The sequence below is a fragment of the Stenella coeruleoalba genome, assembly GCF_951394435.1.
Source record: "Stenella coeruleoalba genome assembly, chromosome: 18".
NCBI classification, from domain to species: domain Eukaryota; kingdom Metazoa; phylum Chordata; class Mammalia; order Artiodactyla; family Delphinidae; genus Stenella; species Stenella coeruleoalba.
In genome coordinates this window covers 286,871-300,649 of record NC_137164.1, presented here as the reverse complement: position 1 = coordinate 300,649, position 13,779 = coordinate 286,871, and the positions used below count along the sequence as shown (strand labels likewise).

Sequence of the window (13,779 nt, the reverse complement as noted above, 5' to 3'; positions counted from 1 at the left end):
CTTTTTCTTTTCTTGAGAATAATCAATTTTTTGGAGGATGTTTAAAATTTTTCTTTTGTTTTTCCAAGTACTTTAGAAGTCCTGATTTACATTTAATAAAAGAACATTTCTCAGTATTCCTCAGTTTCACAGTTTGGGAAACTCTGCATGTAATGTTTCCTTCCTGGAGAATCACACTGCATAATAAAGGTTCTGAGAAGTCCTATGAGAAAGAAACTTGTTTTTAAGTCATCCAATGTTCCTCTAATTTTGTAAAATAACTTTCTAAAGACTTCATTTTTTAAAGAACTTTGGGTTCACAGCAAAATTTAGAGAAAGGTACAGAGATTTCCCTCACACCCCAGCCTCCCTCACTGTAACATCCTGCACCACAGTGGTAATTTGTTATAATCATGAACCTACATGGATACGTCAAAATCAAGGTCCATATAGATTACGTTAGGGTTCACTTGGTGATGTACACCCTGTGGGACTGACAAATGTATAAAGATGCTCTGTGAAAACAAAGGGTGTTTTCATTGCCCTAAAAATCCTCTGTCCTCCCTCCCCGCAACCCCTGGCAAACATCTTTTTACTATCTCCATATTTTGCATTTTCTAGAAGGTCATATAGTTGGAGTCATACAGTATATGTAGCCTTTTCAGACTTGCTTTCACTTAGTGATATACATTTAAGGTTCGTCCTTAAAGCCATGGCTTTTCATGGCTTGAGAGCTCATTTCTTTTTAGCACTGAATAATATTGCATTGTATGAATGCACTACAAGCTTATTTATCCGTTCACCTACTGAGGGACATCTTGGGTGCCTCCAAGTTTGGCAATTATGAATAAAGCTCTTATAAACAGGTTTTTGTGTGGACATGTTTTCAACTCCTTTGGGTAAATACTGTAAAAATTTAATAAACAGAAACCTCACTTAAACAGAGTTGGGAGATCAGAAAGAGGGAGCTCCATGTCCTTTGATGATAGCAGAGCCCAACAGGAGGAATACAGACTCTTCTTCTTTCCTGGGAAGGACTCAGCCAATGAAAAGCCACGGACGCTTTGTTTACTAGAGCCATACCCACTTCCTTTTTTTCTCTATAAACGTGTTCTCCTTTCCTTGCTTTGCAGGAACTTGCACGTTCCTGCAGACCCTGAATTGTAATTCTCTGCTGATCCTGAATAAACCCAACTTTGCTGGAGAAGTATCTGGCAGTCTGTTTATTTCAGGTCAACAATACCAAGGAGTGCGACTGCTGGATCATATGTTAAGAGTAGATTTAGTTGTTGAGAAACCACCAAACTGTCTGCCGAAGTGGATGTACCACTGTGCACTCCCACCAGCAGTGGAGGGTTTCAGTTGCTCCATATCCTCACCAGCATTTGGTGTCGTCAGTGTTCCAAATTTTGGCCATTCTAGTATATGTGTAGTGCTATCTTGTATTAACTTGCATTTCCCTGGTGACATATGATGTGGAACTTCTTTTCATATCCTTATTTGCCATCTGTATGTCTCCTTTGGTGAGGTATCTGTTAAGGTCTGTGGTCCATTTTTTAAATTGGCTTGTTTTCTTACTGTTAAATTTTAAGAGTTCTTTGTATATTTTGGATAACAGTCCTTTATCAGATGTGTATTTTGCAAGTATTTTCTCCCAGTGTTTAGCTTGTTTTCTCATTATCCTGACATTGTCTTTTGCAGAGAAGTTTTTAATTTTAATGAAGTCCAGCTTGTACCTTATTTCTTTCATGGGTCATGTCTTTGGTGCTGTATCTAAAAAGTCATTGCCATATTAAAGGTCATCTATGTTTCTATGTTGTCTTTCTAGGAGTCTTACAGTTTTATGTTTTACATTTAGGTCTGTAGTCCATTTCGAGATGATTTTTATGGAAGGTGTGAAATCTGTGTCTAGATTTTTTTGCATGTGGATGTTCCATTGTTCCAGCACCATTTGCTGAGGAGACTATCTTTGCTCAGTTGCATTGCCACTGCTCCTTTGTCAAAGATCATTGACTATACTTATGTGGGTTTATTTCTGTGTTCTCTAGTCTATTCCATTGATCTATTTGTATTTTGCTTTGCCAATACCACACTGTCTCGGTTAACTTTATACTAAGTCTTGAAGCCTAGCGTTGTCAGTCCTTTAACTTTGTTCTTCTCCTTCAATATTGTGTTGTCTATCCTGACTCTTTTGTCTCTCCATATAAACTTAAGAATAAAGTTTGCTGATATCCACAAAATAACTTGCTGGAATTTTGACTAGGATTGCACTGAATCCATAAACACAGTTGAAAAGACCTGACATCTTGACATCGAGTCTTCCTATCCAAGAACAGAGTGTTGCTCCATTAACTTTGTTCTTTGATTTTGTTCATCAGAGTTCTGCAGTTTTCCTCTTATATATCTTTGTATATATTTTGTTAGATTTACACCTAAGTATTTTGTTTTGGGGGTGCTAACGTAAAATGGTATTGTTTTTTGTTTCCAATTCCATCTGTTCACTGCTAGTATATGAGAAAGAAATTGAGTTATGTATATTAACCTTATATTCTGCAATCTTCCTGTAATTGCTTACTAGCTCCAAGAGCTTTTTGATGAGTCTCTTGCTTTTTTTTTTTTTTTGCGGTACGTGGTCTAGTCCATCTAGGTTATCCAATGTGTGGGTATACTTGTTCACAGTATTCCTTTATCTTTCACTGTTCATTAAATCTGTATTGATATCCCTTTTATTTCTGATATTAGTAATTTGTGTCGTTTTTCTTTTTTTTTTCTTGGCTAGCCAGGCCAGAGGGTTATCGATTTTATCAAACTTTTCAACGAACCAACTTTAAATCTCATTAATTTTTTTCCCTTGAATTCCTGTTTTCAGGGATTCACAGATTTCAGCTCTACCTGGTCAGGAGCTCTTACTATTTCTTTTCTTCTGCTTACTTTGGCTTTTTTTTTCTTTTTCTAATTTTCTAAGGTAGAAACATAGATAACTGATTTTAGACTTTCCTTCTTTTATTATATATGTGTGTGTGTGTGTGTGTGTGTGCGTGCGCGCGCGTGTGTGCATTCAATGCAATGAATTTTCCCCTCAGAACTGCTTTAGCTGCATCTCATAAATTTTGTAAGTTATTTTCATTTAGTTCAAAATATTTTAATATTTCTCTTGAGATTTCTTCTTTGACCCATGAGTTATTTAGAAGTTTGCTGTTAAATCTCCATGCATTTTGGGATTTTCCAGTTGTCTTTCTCTTACTGATTTCTAGTTTAACTCTATTGTGGTCTGACAGCAAACACTGATTCCTATTCTTTTAAATTTAAGGGGTGTTTTACAGCCCAGAATGTGGTCTATCTTGGTGAATATTCCATGTGAGCTTAACAATGTGTATCTTGCTGTTGTTGGAGGAATAATTCTATAGATGCTAATTATATGCAGTTGATGATGTTGTTGCTGAATTCAGTTATGTCCTTACTGATTTTCTGCCAGTTGGATCTGTCCATTTCTGATTTGGGGGGGGTGTTGGAAGTCTCCAACTATGATAGTGGATACACCTATTTCTCCTTGCAGTTCTACTAGTTTTTGCCTCACGTAGTTTGACTCTCTGTTCTTAGGGCCATGTTAAGAATTTATTAAGACATTCAGAATTTTATGTCTTCTTGGAAAACTGACCCTTTTTCATTATGTAATGCCCTTTTTCCTTGATAACCTTCCTTGCTTTGAATCTGTTCTGAAATCATTATAGCTACTCTTTTTTTTTTTTTTTTGTGGTACACGGGCCTCTCACTGTTGTGGCCTCTCCCGTTGCGGAGCACAGGCTCTGGACGCGCAGGCTCAGTGGCCATGGCTCACGGACCCAGCTGCTCCGCAGCATGTGGGATCCTCCCAGACCGGGGCACGAACCCGTGTCCCCTGCATCGGCAGGCGGACTCTCAACCACTGCGCCACCAGGGAAGCCCTATAATCTATTTTGAGTTAATTTGTGTGTACTGTTTAAGACAGTGGTCTAGTTTCATTCTTTTGCATGTGGCTGTCCAGTTTTCCCAACACCATTTATTGAAGAGACTGTCCTATCCCCATTGTATATTCTTGGCTTTGTCATAAATTAATTGTTCACATGTGCGTAGGTTTATTTCTAGGCTGTCTATTCTATTCCACTGATCTATGCATCTTTTTTTTATGCCAATATCATACTGTTTTGTAGTTTTTTCTTGATAGCCAGATATGTACTGTGTAAAAGGAACTGCTATAAATGGGCCTTCAGTAATGTGGTAGGAAGGTGTGGCGGGAGGGGAAATGTTCTATAGTCTTATGATTACGTCTCAGTCTTTCACTGAGACTATGCTTTCAGACTGTGAACTTCACAAGTGTTTCTCAGTTTTTTGCTCTACTCCCTAAAGTGGGAAAGGATTATATAGTGAGCTGGAGTTGGGTCTTTTTCCCATGTGGAAAGCTAGAGTTAACTGGAATTGGGTAATTTCCTTTCCCCCAGGTTGATTAGGCTCTGGTAATACCCCAGATGCTTAGGCCCTGCTTAACTACTGTCTCCTGAGTGCAGGCCTTATTAAGAAAAACAGAATGCTCTAGCATATTTCAAAATGGTTCCTTTTCTCCTTCCTCTGCTGGAAGCATCTCTGATATTTATGTGAGAACCTGGTCAAGCTCTTGGAGATAAATCTCACAGAACCGTGTGGAACCTTCTGATGACTGGGTTCCCTGGAGTTTTTGCCTCTCAGAGTTGTCCACACTAAATTCCAGCAATTCTTGGGAATTCCCTGGCAGTCCAATGGTTAAGACTCTAGGCTCTCACTGCCGAGGGCCCGGGTTCAACCCCAGTTGGGGAACTAAGATCCCATAAGCCATGTGGTGCAGCAAAAAAAAAAAAAAAAAAAAAATTCCAGCAATTCTTCCATTAGAGTTCTGGTCGTCAGTCTCTGCTCCCATAAGCTGTGACTCCCTATATTCACCTGACTCTCTAACTGTTGGGGCAGTGGTTTGCCCTTTGTACTCCCTCTCTTACAGATACAAGAAGAGTTACAGATTTTTCAGTTTGTTCAGCTTTTTACTTGCTGTTAGGATGGTGTGGCAACTTCAAAGCTTCTTAAATGTGGAACCAGAAACTAGAAGTCCTCAACAGTCCATTTTTAAAAATGCTTTATTTAATTTTGATTACTCAGTTTCTAAATTGTTTCAAGAATAAGGAATGTCAATAAGTTACTTCTGTTACCCCAACTTAATGAAATGAACATATCACTGTTTAATTGGGCTGTCTTGGCAGTCAGCATTAAAAAAAATGAAATAGAATTGAATAAAAATTATCTGAGTACTTCACAGGTAGTTAGGGTACGTACAGTTACATGTAATGTCTATTTCTTAATGTGGATCACAGGATAACCTTGAAAGATATCAGGTTAAGGAATGAAAAATTTATTGTGTATACTTGAAATGCATAGGAAAATAATTAAAAATGATGATTAAAATATCAAAATACTCTCAAATTTAAAAAAGAGATATTAGAAAGTATGAAAAAAATATAGTTCACCACTATCTTATTTGGATCCTATATATATAAAGATTATGAATTTAATAACTTAATGAAAATTGAATTTCAATTTACTTTTAGATTAAAAAAGTTATCTGAACAATTCAAATGTATGTGAAAATAGACTCATTTGCATATAAACACATGAATCTGTTGAGTATCCATATACCTAAATAGTAACCCAAAATTTGAAACCATCGTACTTCTATTAAAAACCTATGAAGGGGCTTCCCTGGTGGCGCAGTGGTTGAGAGTCCGCCTGCCGATGTCGGGGACACAGGTTCGTGCCCCAGTCCGGGAAGATCCCACATGCCATGGAGCGGCTGGGCCCGTGAGCCATGGCCGCTGAGCTTGTGCGTCCGGAGCCTGTGCTCCGCAACAGGAGAGACCACGACGGTGAGAGGCCCGCGTACCGCAAAAAAAAAAAAAATCTATGAAGGGCTTCCATGGTGGCGCAGTGGTTGAGAATCCACCTGCCGATGCAGGGGACATGGGTTCAGTCCCTGGTCTGGGAAGATCCCACATGCTGCAGAGCAACTAAGCCCCGTGCGCTACAACTACTGAGCCTGTGCTCTAGAGACCACGAGCCACAACTACTGAGCCTGCGTGCTGCAATTACTGAAGCCCACGTGCCTAGAGCCTGTGTTCTGCAACAAGAGAAGCCACCACAGTAAGAAGCCCGCACACCTCAACAAAGAGTAGTCCCCACTCGCGGCCAACTAGAGAAACCCCATGTGCAGCAACAAAGACCCGACACAGCCAAAAATAAATAAATTGAATAAATAAAATTTTTTTTAAAAACCTATGAAAATAAATGTATATGTATAACTAAATCACTTTGCTGTATACCTGAAGCTAACACAACATTGTAAATCAACTATACTGCAATAAAAATTTTAAAAAATAAAAATAAAAGATACCTTCCAGGAAAAAAACCCACAAAACCCTGTAAAGTCTGTATTCCAGCACAAAAAGCACAAGGCTTAGATCAGAAATTTTGGAATCAGATGCTTAGATATGAATTCTAGTACCACCACCCACTGACATGTTGACCTCAGACACATCACTGAACATAAATTTCAATTTTCTTACTGGTAAAATGGGAATAGTAATCTACATCTATGATAGTTGGAAACGAATAAGAAAATACAAACACGCATATGTGAAAAAAGCTTAGAAACCTGAAGTGCTACGTTATTGTCAGGTATCATCATCAAATAGATAATAATCTCCTGTTCAAGTATTAACAAAAGACTTTTCTTCTTAATTTTCCCTCCCCTCCTAAAACCAAAATCTTCACAGGCTGAATGTCTCTTGATTTCATTGCTATACTTAAAGTACAATGTAAATGGAGGCATTTTCCATCTATATTTTTATATACACTTATTTTCAAAGTACAGTTGACCCTTGAACAACACGGGTTTAAACTATGAGGGTCCACTTCCACATGGATTTTTTTCAGTAAAAACCTACTACAGCACTACATGATCGACAGCTGACTGAATCCGCGACACAGAACCGTGGACTTGGAAGAATGATATAAATTATACTCAGGTCAGCTACAGAGAGTGTCGTCTCCCCAGCCCTAGTGCTGTTCAAGGGTCAACTGTATGCAGCTCTTTCTGAAGATTTTAGATGAAACTCAAGTACTATTCTTAGTATTCCGGAAAGAGTAAATTAACCCTAATGTGAAAGGGTAAATTAGGGGGTCCCGTAAACAAATTTACTAAGGAGATATAGAATATACTGGAAAATAAGTTGTTTTATTTAGCACCATGCACACAAATAAGGCTGCCAATCACAAATAAGTGGTACCATTAAAGTTTCAGTGGTAAAAATCCCTATCTGGAAATATTCTTTTGTTATTCAGGTTAATAAATATACTTGAAAATAAAAAGAGGAATTCTTATTACAAATAAATATATAATGCATCTAAGTGATTCTCCTACATGAATGAACTCATTAAAAGATGTTTTAATCAAAATTTCATGTATCTGAACTTGAAAGACCTCTTAATGTTATAGCACTTAGCCTTAAAATAGTCACAAAAGAATTTCAGACTCACCCTGATAGTGCCGCCAATGACTTCCATTACTTTGCCTCGATACCACAAAGTATCTGACCCCCTTACTGCACAAGCTTCTCCCTTTCTCCAGAAATAAGGCTCCAAAAGACCAAGGCATTTTAAATTACTCTGAATTTCATTCATCATTTTTATTAGTTCAAATTCTGAAGAAATTATTAAAAATAGAAAGCATTTAGGAAAAATTCCCTACCATTTTCAAATGAAGTCATCATCAAACTTTAGTAACTTCATCACTTAGATAACATTAAAAGGAATTAAAAATCACTCCCCACATAATAGAGCTTTAATAAAAATCTAATTTAGTCAATAGCTTCAATATGTTTCGAAACATACTACTGACTAACAACATGTAAATTATTATTCTGATCTATGGTTACAAACACAAGCATTATCTTGGAAGTGCAAGAATCATTAAAAGCTCTTTGTTATTTGATGCTTAGATACAGCATAGTGCTGCGGGTATAATATTAAAATTCTAATATTGCTACTTCCTGCTAACTGGCTCATTATTTCCACAGTAAATTTATATGCCCATAACTGATGCCAGAGAGGGCAAGCTCTGGTGTCAGTTCCTATAACAGCTCTACTACTTTAGTTGCAAGCTCCTGGGCATAAGCCTCAGTCTGTTCTTCTGTAAACTGGGTGTAATAGTGCTAGCCCACATTATCAGTATTGCAGGAGATTGAAAGTAAGGCATCTGGCAACCAGTTCTAGCTATGATTATTTACACACGTCAAGCAAAGTTTCTGGATTAAGTACTGTTGCTACAAGTCTGAAACACTACTCACTTCTAGAATAGCCAATTACACAGATTTAGTCTGGTTTTCAAATTAAAAAACAGTATTTAGCAGATCAACACATGAGACAAAAATTTCAACAAATTCGTAGCCCCCATACCCCTATCCGTAGGTGGACCTACTATGAAGCTAATGGAGCTTAAGTCCCGTGAAAGCTAGAGCTGCTGTGAGTCATCAAGTGTCCTGGACACACTCAGGTTGTAGAAAGGAAGCGTTAGTACATAAGCTAAAGAGATCTCAGGAAGGACCTGAATCTCAAATGGCCCTGACTCTCCAGTCATTTGTTGTGACTTCTTTTCTCACTTTTAAATGAATATAAACATTTGTATTCTTTTTTCTTAGAGAGCCTCCAAACTTGTATAACTGGATAACCATGCTTATCTTAGGCCCAATGTTTATCCATACCCAATGTCTCAATAAATGATTTTCATGTGCTAGGCATTGTGCAAAGCACTTTTCATGCATTATTTCATTCAAACCTCACAACAACTCAGTGAAAAAGAGGTTCAGAAAGGTTAAATATCTGCCCAAGGAATTTCAATCCATGTGTATTTTACTAGAGATATTCCCTTCCAATTAAAATTCTCTAGTAGTAAAAGCGACCACTTGTACAGAATACTGCATAATGTGAAAGATCTTACCTGATAATTTAGGTATCACAAATATAGTTCCATCATCACCAATGCAGCTGACTACTGCCTCAAATACTTTCTGGTTAGGAATAGCTGGTGGTTTATAGCATCCAGTGGTTCTTGGTTCTAGAATTTTCTCCTTAAATTCAGACACCTCGTGTTCACTGAGAATATCAGCAGCTTTTTTGTCAGGGTCAGAGTTAATTTTAATACACTTAGTAACCACTGACTCTCCTTGTACCAGTGGGATTTCCAGAGACTTCTGGGATAATGAATGGTTGTTATGTAATTTATTAGTTCTGTAACATGCAAAAAAGAATATATCTAACCATGAGCAAATAAAAAAATTCTGGGAAAACAATATAAAAAGAATCCTTCAAATATACTTGAAGGATCAGTCTAGTCTAATTAATCTAGGATATCCTAGTCTAATTTGTTACATAAAAATGAGCATACTTTAAGTTATAACGAAAATTATTTTAAATTATGCATGAGCTTGATGATAATAAAGCATATAATTTCACTTAAATGCATTAAATTACTATCCCATATTTACACGCTATTCTCTCTTAAAATCTATTAAGTATATCCCAAGTATCATACAATTAACTAGGTGTTATTGGGAAATACAACAGCTTCAAGCTGATTCTAGTTTAGCCCAAAGACAGATCATACATGTGGCAAGTTATCAACATTCATAAAATAATACAAAGATAATGAGTCCCTTAAAAAATACAGTTTTTCCATACTATTCAGATATTAAGTGTTAGTGGTAACACATGCTATATTCATTCATAATTGCTTTACTTCCTGTTATTCCCTTCCAATTAAAAAAAATGCCTATAAAAAACCCTAGAAGGAAATATTAACATTTTTATCTTAGAAAAATGATGGCAGATTTTTGTTTCTTCCACTTTCCTGTATTTTCTTTCTTTCAAAAGGAAATGAGCACTGATAAGATAATAGCTGCATAATTCCTCAACTAACACCGCTCCCTCATCACTCCCAGCCTTGAGGTAGTAGTTTTAGTGCCAGAAAAGTAGAAAAGAACATTAAATTAGTGGCAGATATTGTTAGTTAATATAAACTTGCCCAGCATTTTTCACTTTAACATTTCTTTCAGCGAGGAACTGTGTTAGCCTGAAGTCAGTGAATGCAGGACTAGATGCAGAGCCTGGCTAACTGCCAAGGCCCAGGCAGTGAAGTCAGCATCTACCACACCTGGCCAACTACCTCGGGTTCCGTATTATTTCTGATCTCTCATTCTCCTTCCATTTCATCAAGATTGGGGTCCTGATCCAAATAAGGTAAGGTATAATAATCTAAGATAAAAAAAGAGATCTGGCCACGTATGGTAGAAGGTGACCACTTGGAACATGTATCTGCAATTCTAATATACCTCTACCTCTAGAAGGAAAAAGATAAAGAGGAAACTAGAGTTACAGTGATATCCTGATCCTTCTCCCCTTGGATCAAAGGTATTTAAACCCCAAATTTAGTATCTGAAAGGATCTTTACATGTAAATATTGTTCAATTACTTTTTTGGCTACCCATTTCTACTCATTTGCTACCTATATCACACAAATATATTTTGGTATATACCTACCAGAATTTCCAACATAAAGCTTAAACATTTCTGCTTAAGCAAATGAGGCCAAAGGGTTCAGATCTGGTACCCACTGTGTAATTCTCTTTTCCTTTAGTTTAAAATGTACTGATAAATGCCAGAGCAAAGGGGGAAGTATAAAAGCAAAAATGTCTAGGGATTTAAACATTTAGCAATTCTGAATGAATTTACTTCTAAGCTGGCTCCTCAGGATTAGGTTATAAATCATTTTTAAGAGCAAACAAGAGGCAATTCATGTCTGAGCACACACAGATACGAACATTTACACAGGCACATAAGAAGCCTCCATCACAAAATGCTGTTTTAAAAAAATAGTCTATACCTCGTTTCTCTCAAAGCCAAACCCCTTTTAATCAAATATTTGGAGACATCAACAAACCCTCCTTCTTTATCTCTGCAGAAAATTTTCACAGGTAATGGCCATGTTGTGTTGTTTTCCTGCAGTGATTTAAGAGCAGAGTAAATATGAGACACAAAAACGCAACTTCGTATAAACATTACACTTTTCACAGGTATTCCCTCCACATTTCTCCATGCCAGAAAGAAAAATTCCCAAACAAGTAATTTTGATATCGGAACATATCAGAGAGAAAACAGCATGGAAGACAGTCATCAGAGAAAGACAGTTGTTTTGTGAAGTCTATCAGGAAGACTTCACTGTCCAGGAGAAAAATACCAAGCGGAGGAGAAAAAAGGACGACTGAAAACTGTGTTTTCCATCCCAGATTGGGGAGGGAGGAAAACATCCTCAATTACAAGTTCTCTATTCTCCTGAATTCTTTGTAATTATAGAACTAAAATATATTTTCACAGGTGTGCCTTTCTTCTGCTGTGAAAAGCCAAAGAAAGAACTACAAAACATATATTCTGTTTTATATGTTATTATAAAAATGGGGGAAGTACACAAAGAAAAAATTAACATGGAAAGACTTACAAGAAAATTCTAATCATTAATGCAATAAAATGTATCAAATTAGAAAAAAGTTAAGGAGACAAGGAATATTTCTTAGTGTTCTGAAAGGACATGTCCTATATATGTATCCTCTTCTCAAATCGGCACTCATACAAACACCTTTTATGATGTACAGTTAATATGATTTCACTAGAAGCCTAACTACCAATTCGTAAAGAATATCAAAGGCTTCAGAACTGCACTCTAGCATACATACCTTCTGGTTTTTAATATGCAAATTATCAACTCAAGAATATTAGTTTAGAAATGTTTTGATTCACTCATATAATCATTTACAGTACGTATCTATTATGAAACAGGCGTTACAGTGTTTTTTATTGGCCAGGTCGTGTGGCTTGCAGGATCTTAGTTCCCCAACCAAGAACAGAACCTGGGCCCTTGGCAGTGAAAGCATGGAGTGCTAACCACTGGACTGCCAGCGAATTCCCAAACAGGCGTGATAACTTGAAGACCAAAAAAAAATGATGCAAAAAAATATCCAAATAGGGAATTCCTTGACAGTTCAGTGGTTAGGACTCCACGCTTCCACTACAGGGGGCACAGGTTCGATCCCTGGTTGGGGAACTAAGATCCCACATGCCACGCAGCCAAAAAAAAAAATCCAAATAGCTTACTATTATTTTCTCAACAAAATAAATGCTTTTGTAGAAAATGTCAATGAAATAACCAGTACACATCTACTGTACCTGTTCACACACTTGTATGACGACGGTTGCTACGGCTCCAGTGAGGTAAAACGAGAGACAGTCACAGGCTGTTGCTGTCCATTTGTCACTCCCACCAGCTGGTCTAAAACAAAAAATGACAACTTGTTTTATAACAAATAGCATAGGATATAGAAACATAAAAGAACCATCATATAAAAATATATTTCAACCAACTACATATGTAGTGAGAAGTCAATTTAAACATGGCTTTGTATTATTCTCACAATTTTCTTCCCCATTTTCATAGCCTTTTATTCATCCCTCTATTCTAGCTACGGCCCAAATTACATGCTAAGTTATTTATGTACATCTGTTCTGAAGCTACACTGAGAACTCTTAAAAAAGTAGATGTGTTTTAAGTTTTTTAAAGCTAGTATATACATTTCATATATGCTAACTACATTATAAACTCAGAGAGCAGGGATGGTGTATTTTGTGTTATGTGTACACACATTTGATTCTTGAACGATGTGGGGGTTAGGGGTGCTGACCCCCCGTGCAGTCAGAAACCTGTGTGTAACTTCACAATTGGCCCTGCATATCTGTAGTTCTGCATCCAGATACAACCAACCACGGACATGTAGTGCCATAGTATGTATTTACCATTTATGTATAAGAGGACCCGTGCAGTTCAAACCTGAGCTAAGGGTCATCTGTATATTATGTGTTGTATGTGTTATGTCCATCATATCTCCAATGCCTAGCATAGTGCCCAGCTCACAGAAGGCACGCCAAAAATATTTAATGGAAATACAAACAGTCCCTTTGTAATGATGATTTCTCTGCCCAAATATTTTTGGAAGATTTTTTCTGGAATTTAAAGCTAATTTGTATTACTACCCATGAATATTAGCCTCAATTATTTTTAGAAAATTTATTTTTAATAATCATGGTAAAAAGTGTTCAATAAATATTTGACAAATCAATGAAGAGCAGAGTATCAACTTCATCATCTATTTTCATTTGCAAAGTCGAAACTGAGTGACTTTAGATGTTTCTAACCATCAAATCCACCCCCAAAGAATAAAGAACTAGTACCACTAAAGAGATTACAAGTAAATACTGCAGGCTCTGAAGGCTCTCTAGAAAAGGCTTCTAGATGTGGAGTTTCATTAGCGCTGCCCCATCCTCTGAGTAAATAAGCAATGTGGCCAATCTTTTCACACTGAATGGTTTATGTGAGTGAACTAAAGAAATCAACTGTGGGGCTTCCCTGGTGGCACAGTGGTTGAGAGTCCGCCTGCTGATGCAGGGGACACAGGTTCGTGCCCCGGTCCGGGAGGATCCTACATGCCGCGGAGCGGCTAGGCCCATGAGCCATGGCTGCTGAGCCTGCGCTCCGCAACAGGAGAGGCCACAACAGTGAGAGGTCTGCGTACCGCCAAAAAAAAAAAAAAAAAAAAAAAAGAAATCAACTGTGTATGTAGTTTGACCAAATAGGATTTAGTA

General features: G+C 37.2%; 1 protein-coding gene across 1 annotated transcript in view; it reads right to left on the bottom strand.

The window, feature by feature from the left end:
* The window catches only part of RNF17 (ring finger protein 17), a 110,721-nt gene that overhangs the window by 14,525 nt on the left and 82,417 nt on the right, over window positions 1–13,779 (bottom strand). The window contains exons 24-27 of the mRNA XM_079902703.1: window positions 12,310–12,412; window positions 10,973–11,088; window positions 9,032–9,321; window positions 7,573–7,736 (exon numbers count right to left, since the gene is read on the bottom strand). Coding sequence (XP_079758829.1) covers window positions 7,573–7,736; window positions 9,032–9,321; window positions 10,973–11,088; window positions 12,310–12,412 — 673 coding nt within the window. The remainder of the gene's footprint in view (window positions 1–7,572; window positions 7,737–9,031; window positions 9,322–10,972; window positions 11,089–12,309; window positions 12,413–13,779) is intronic.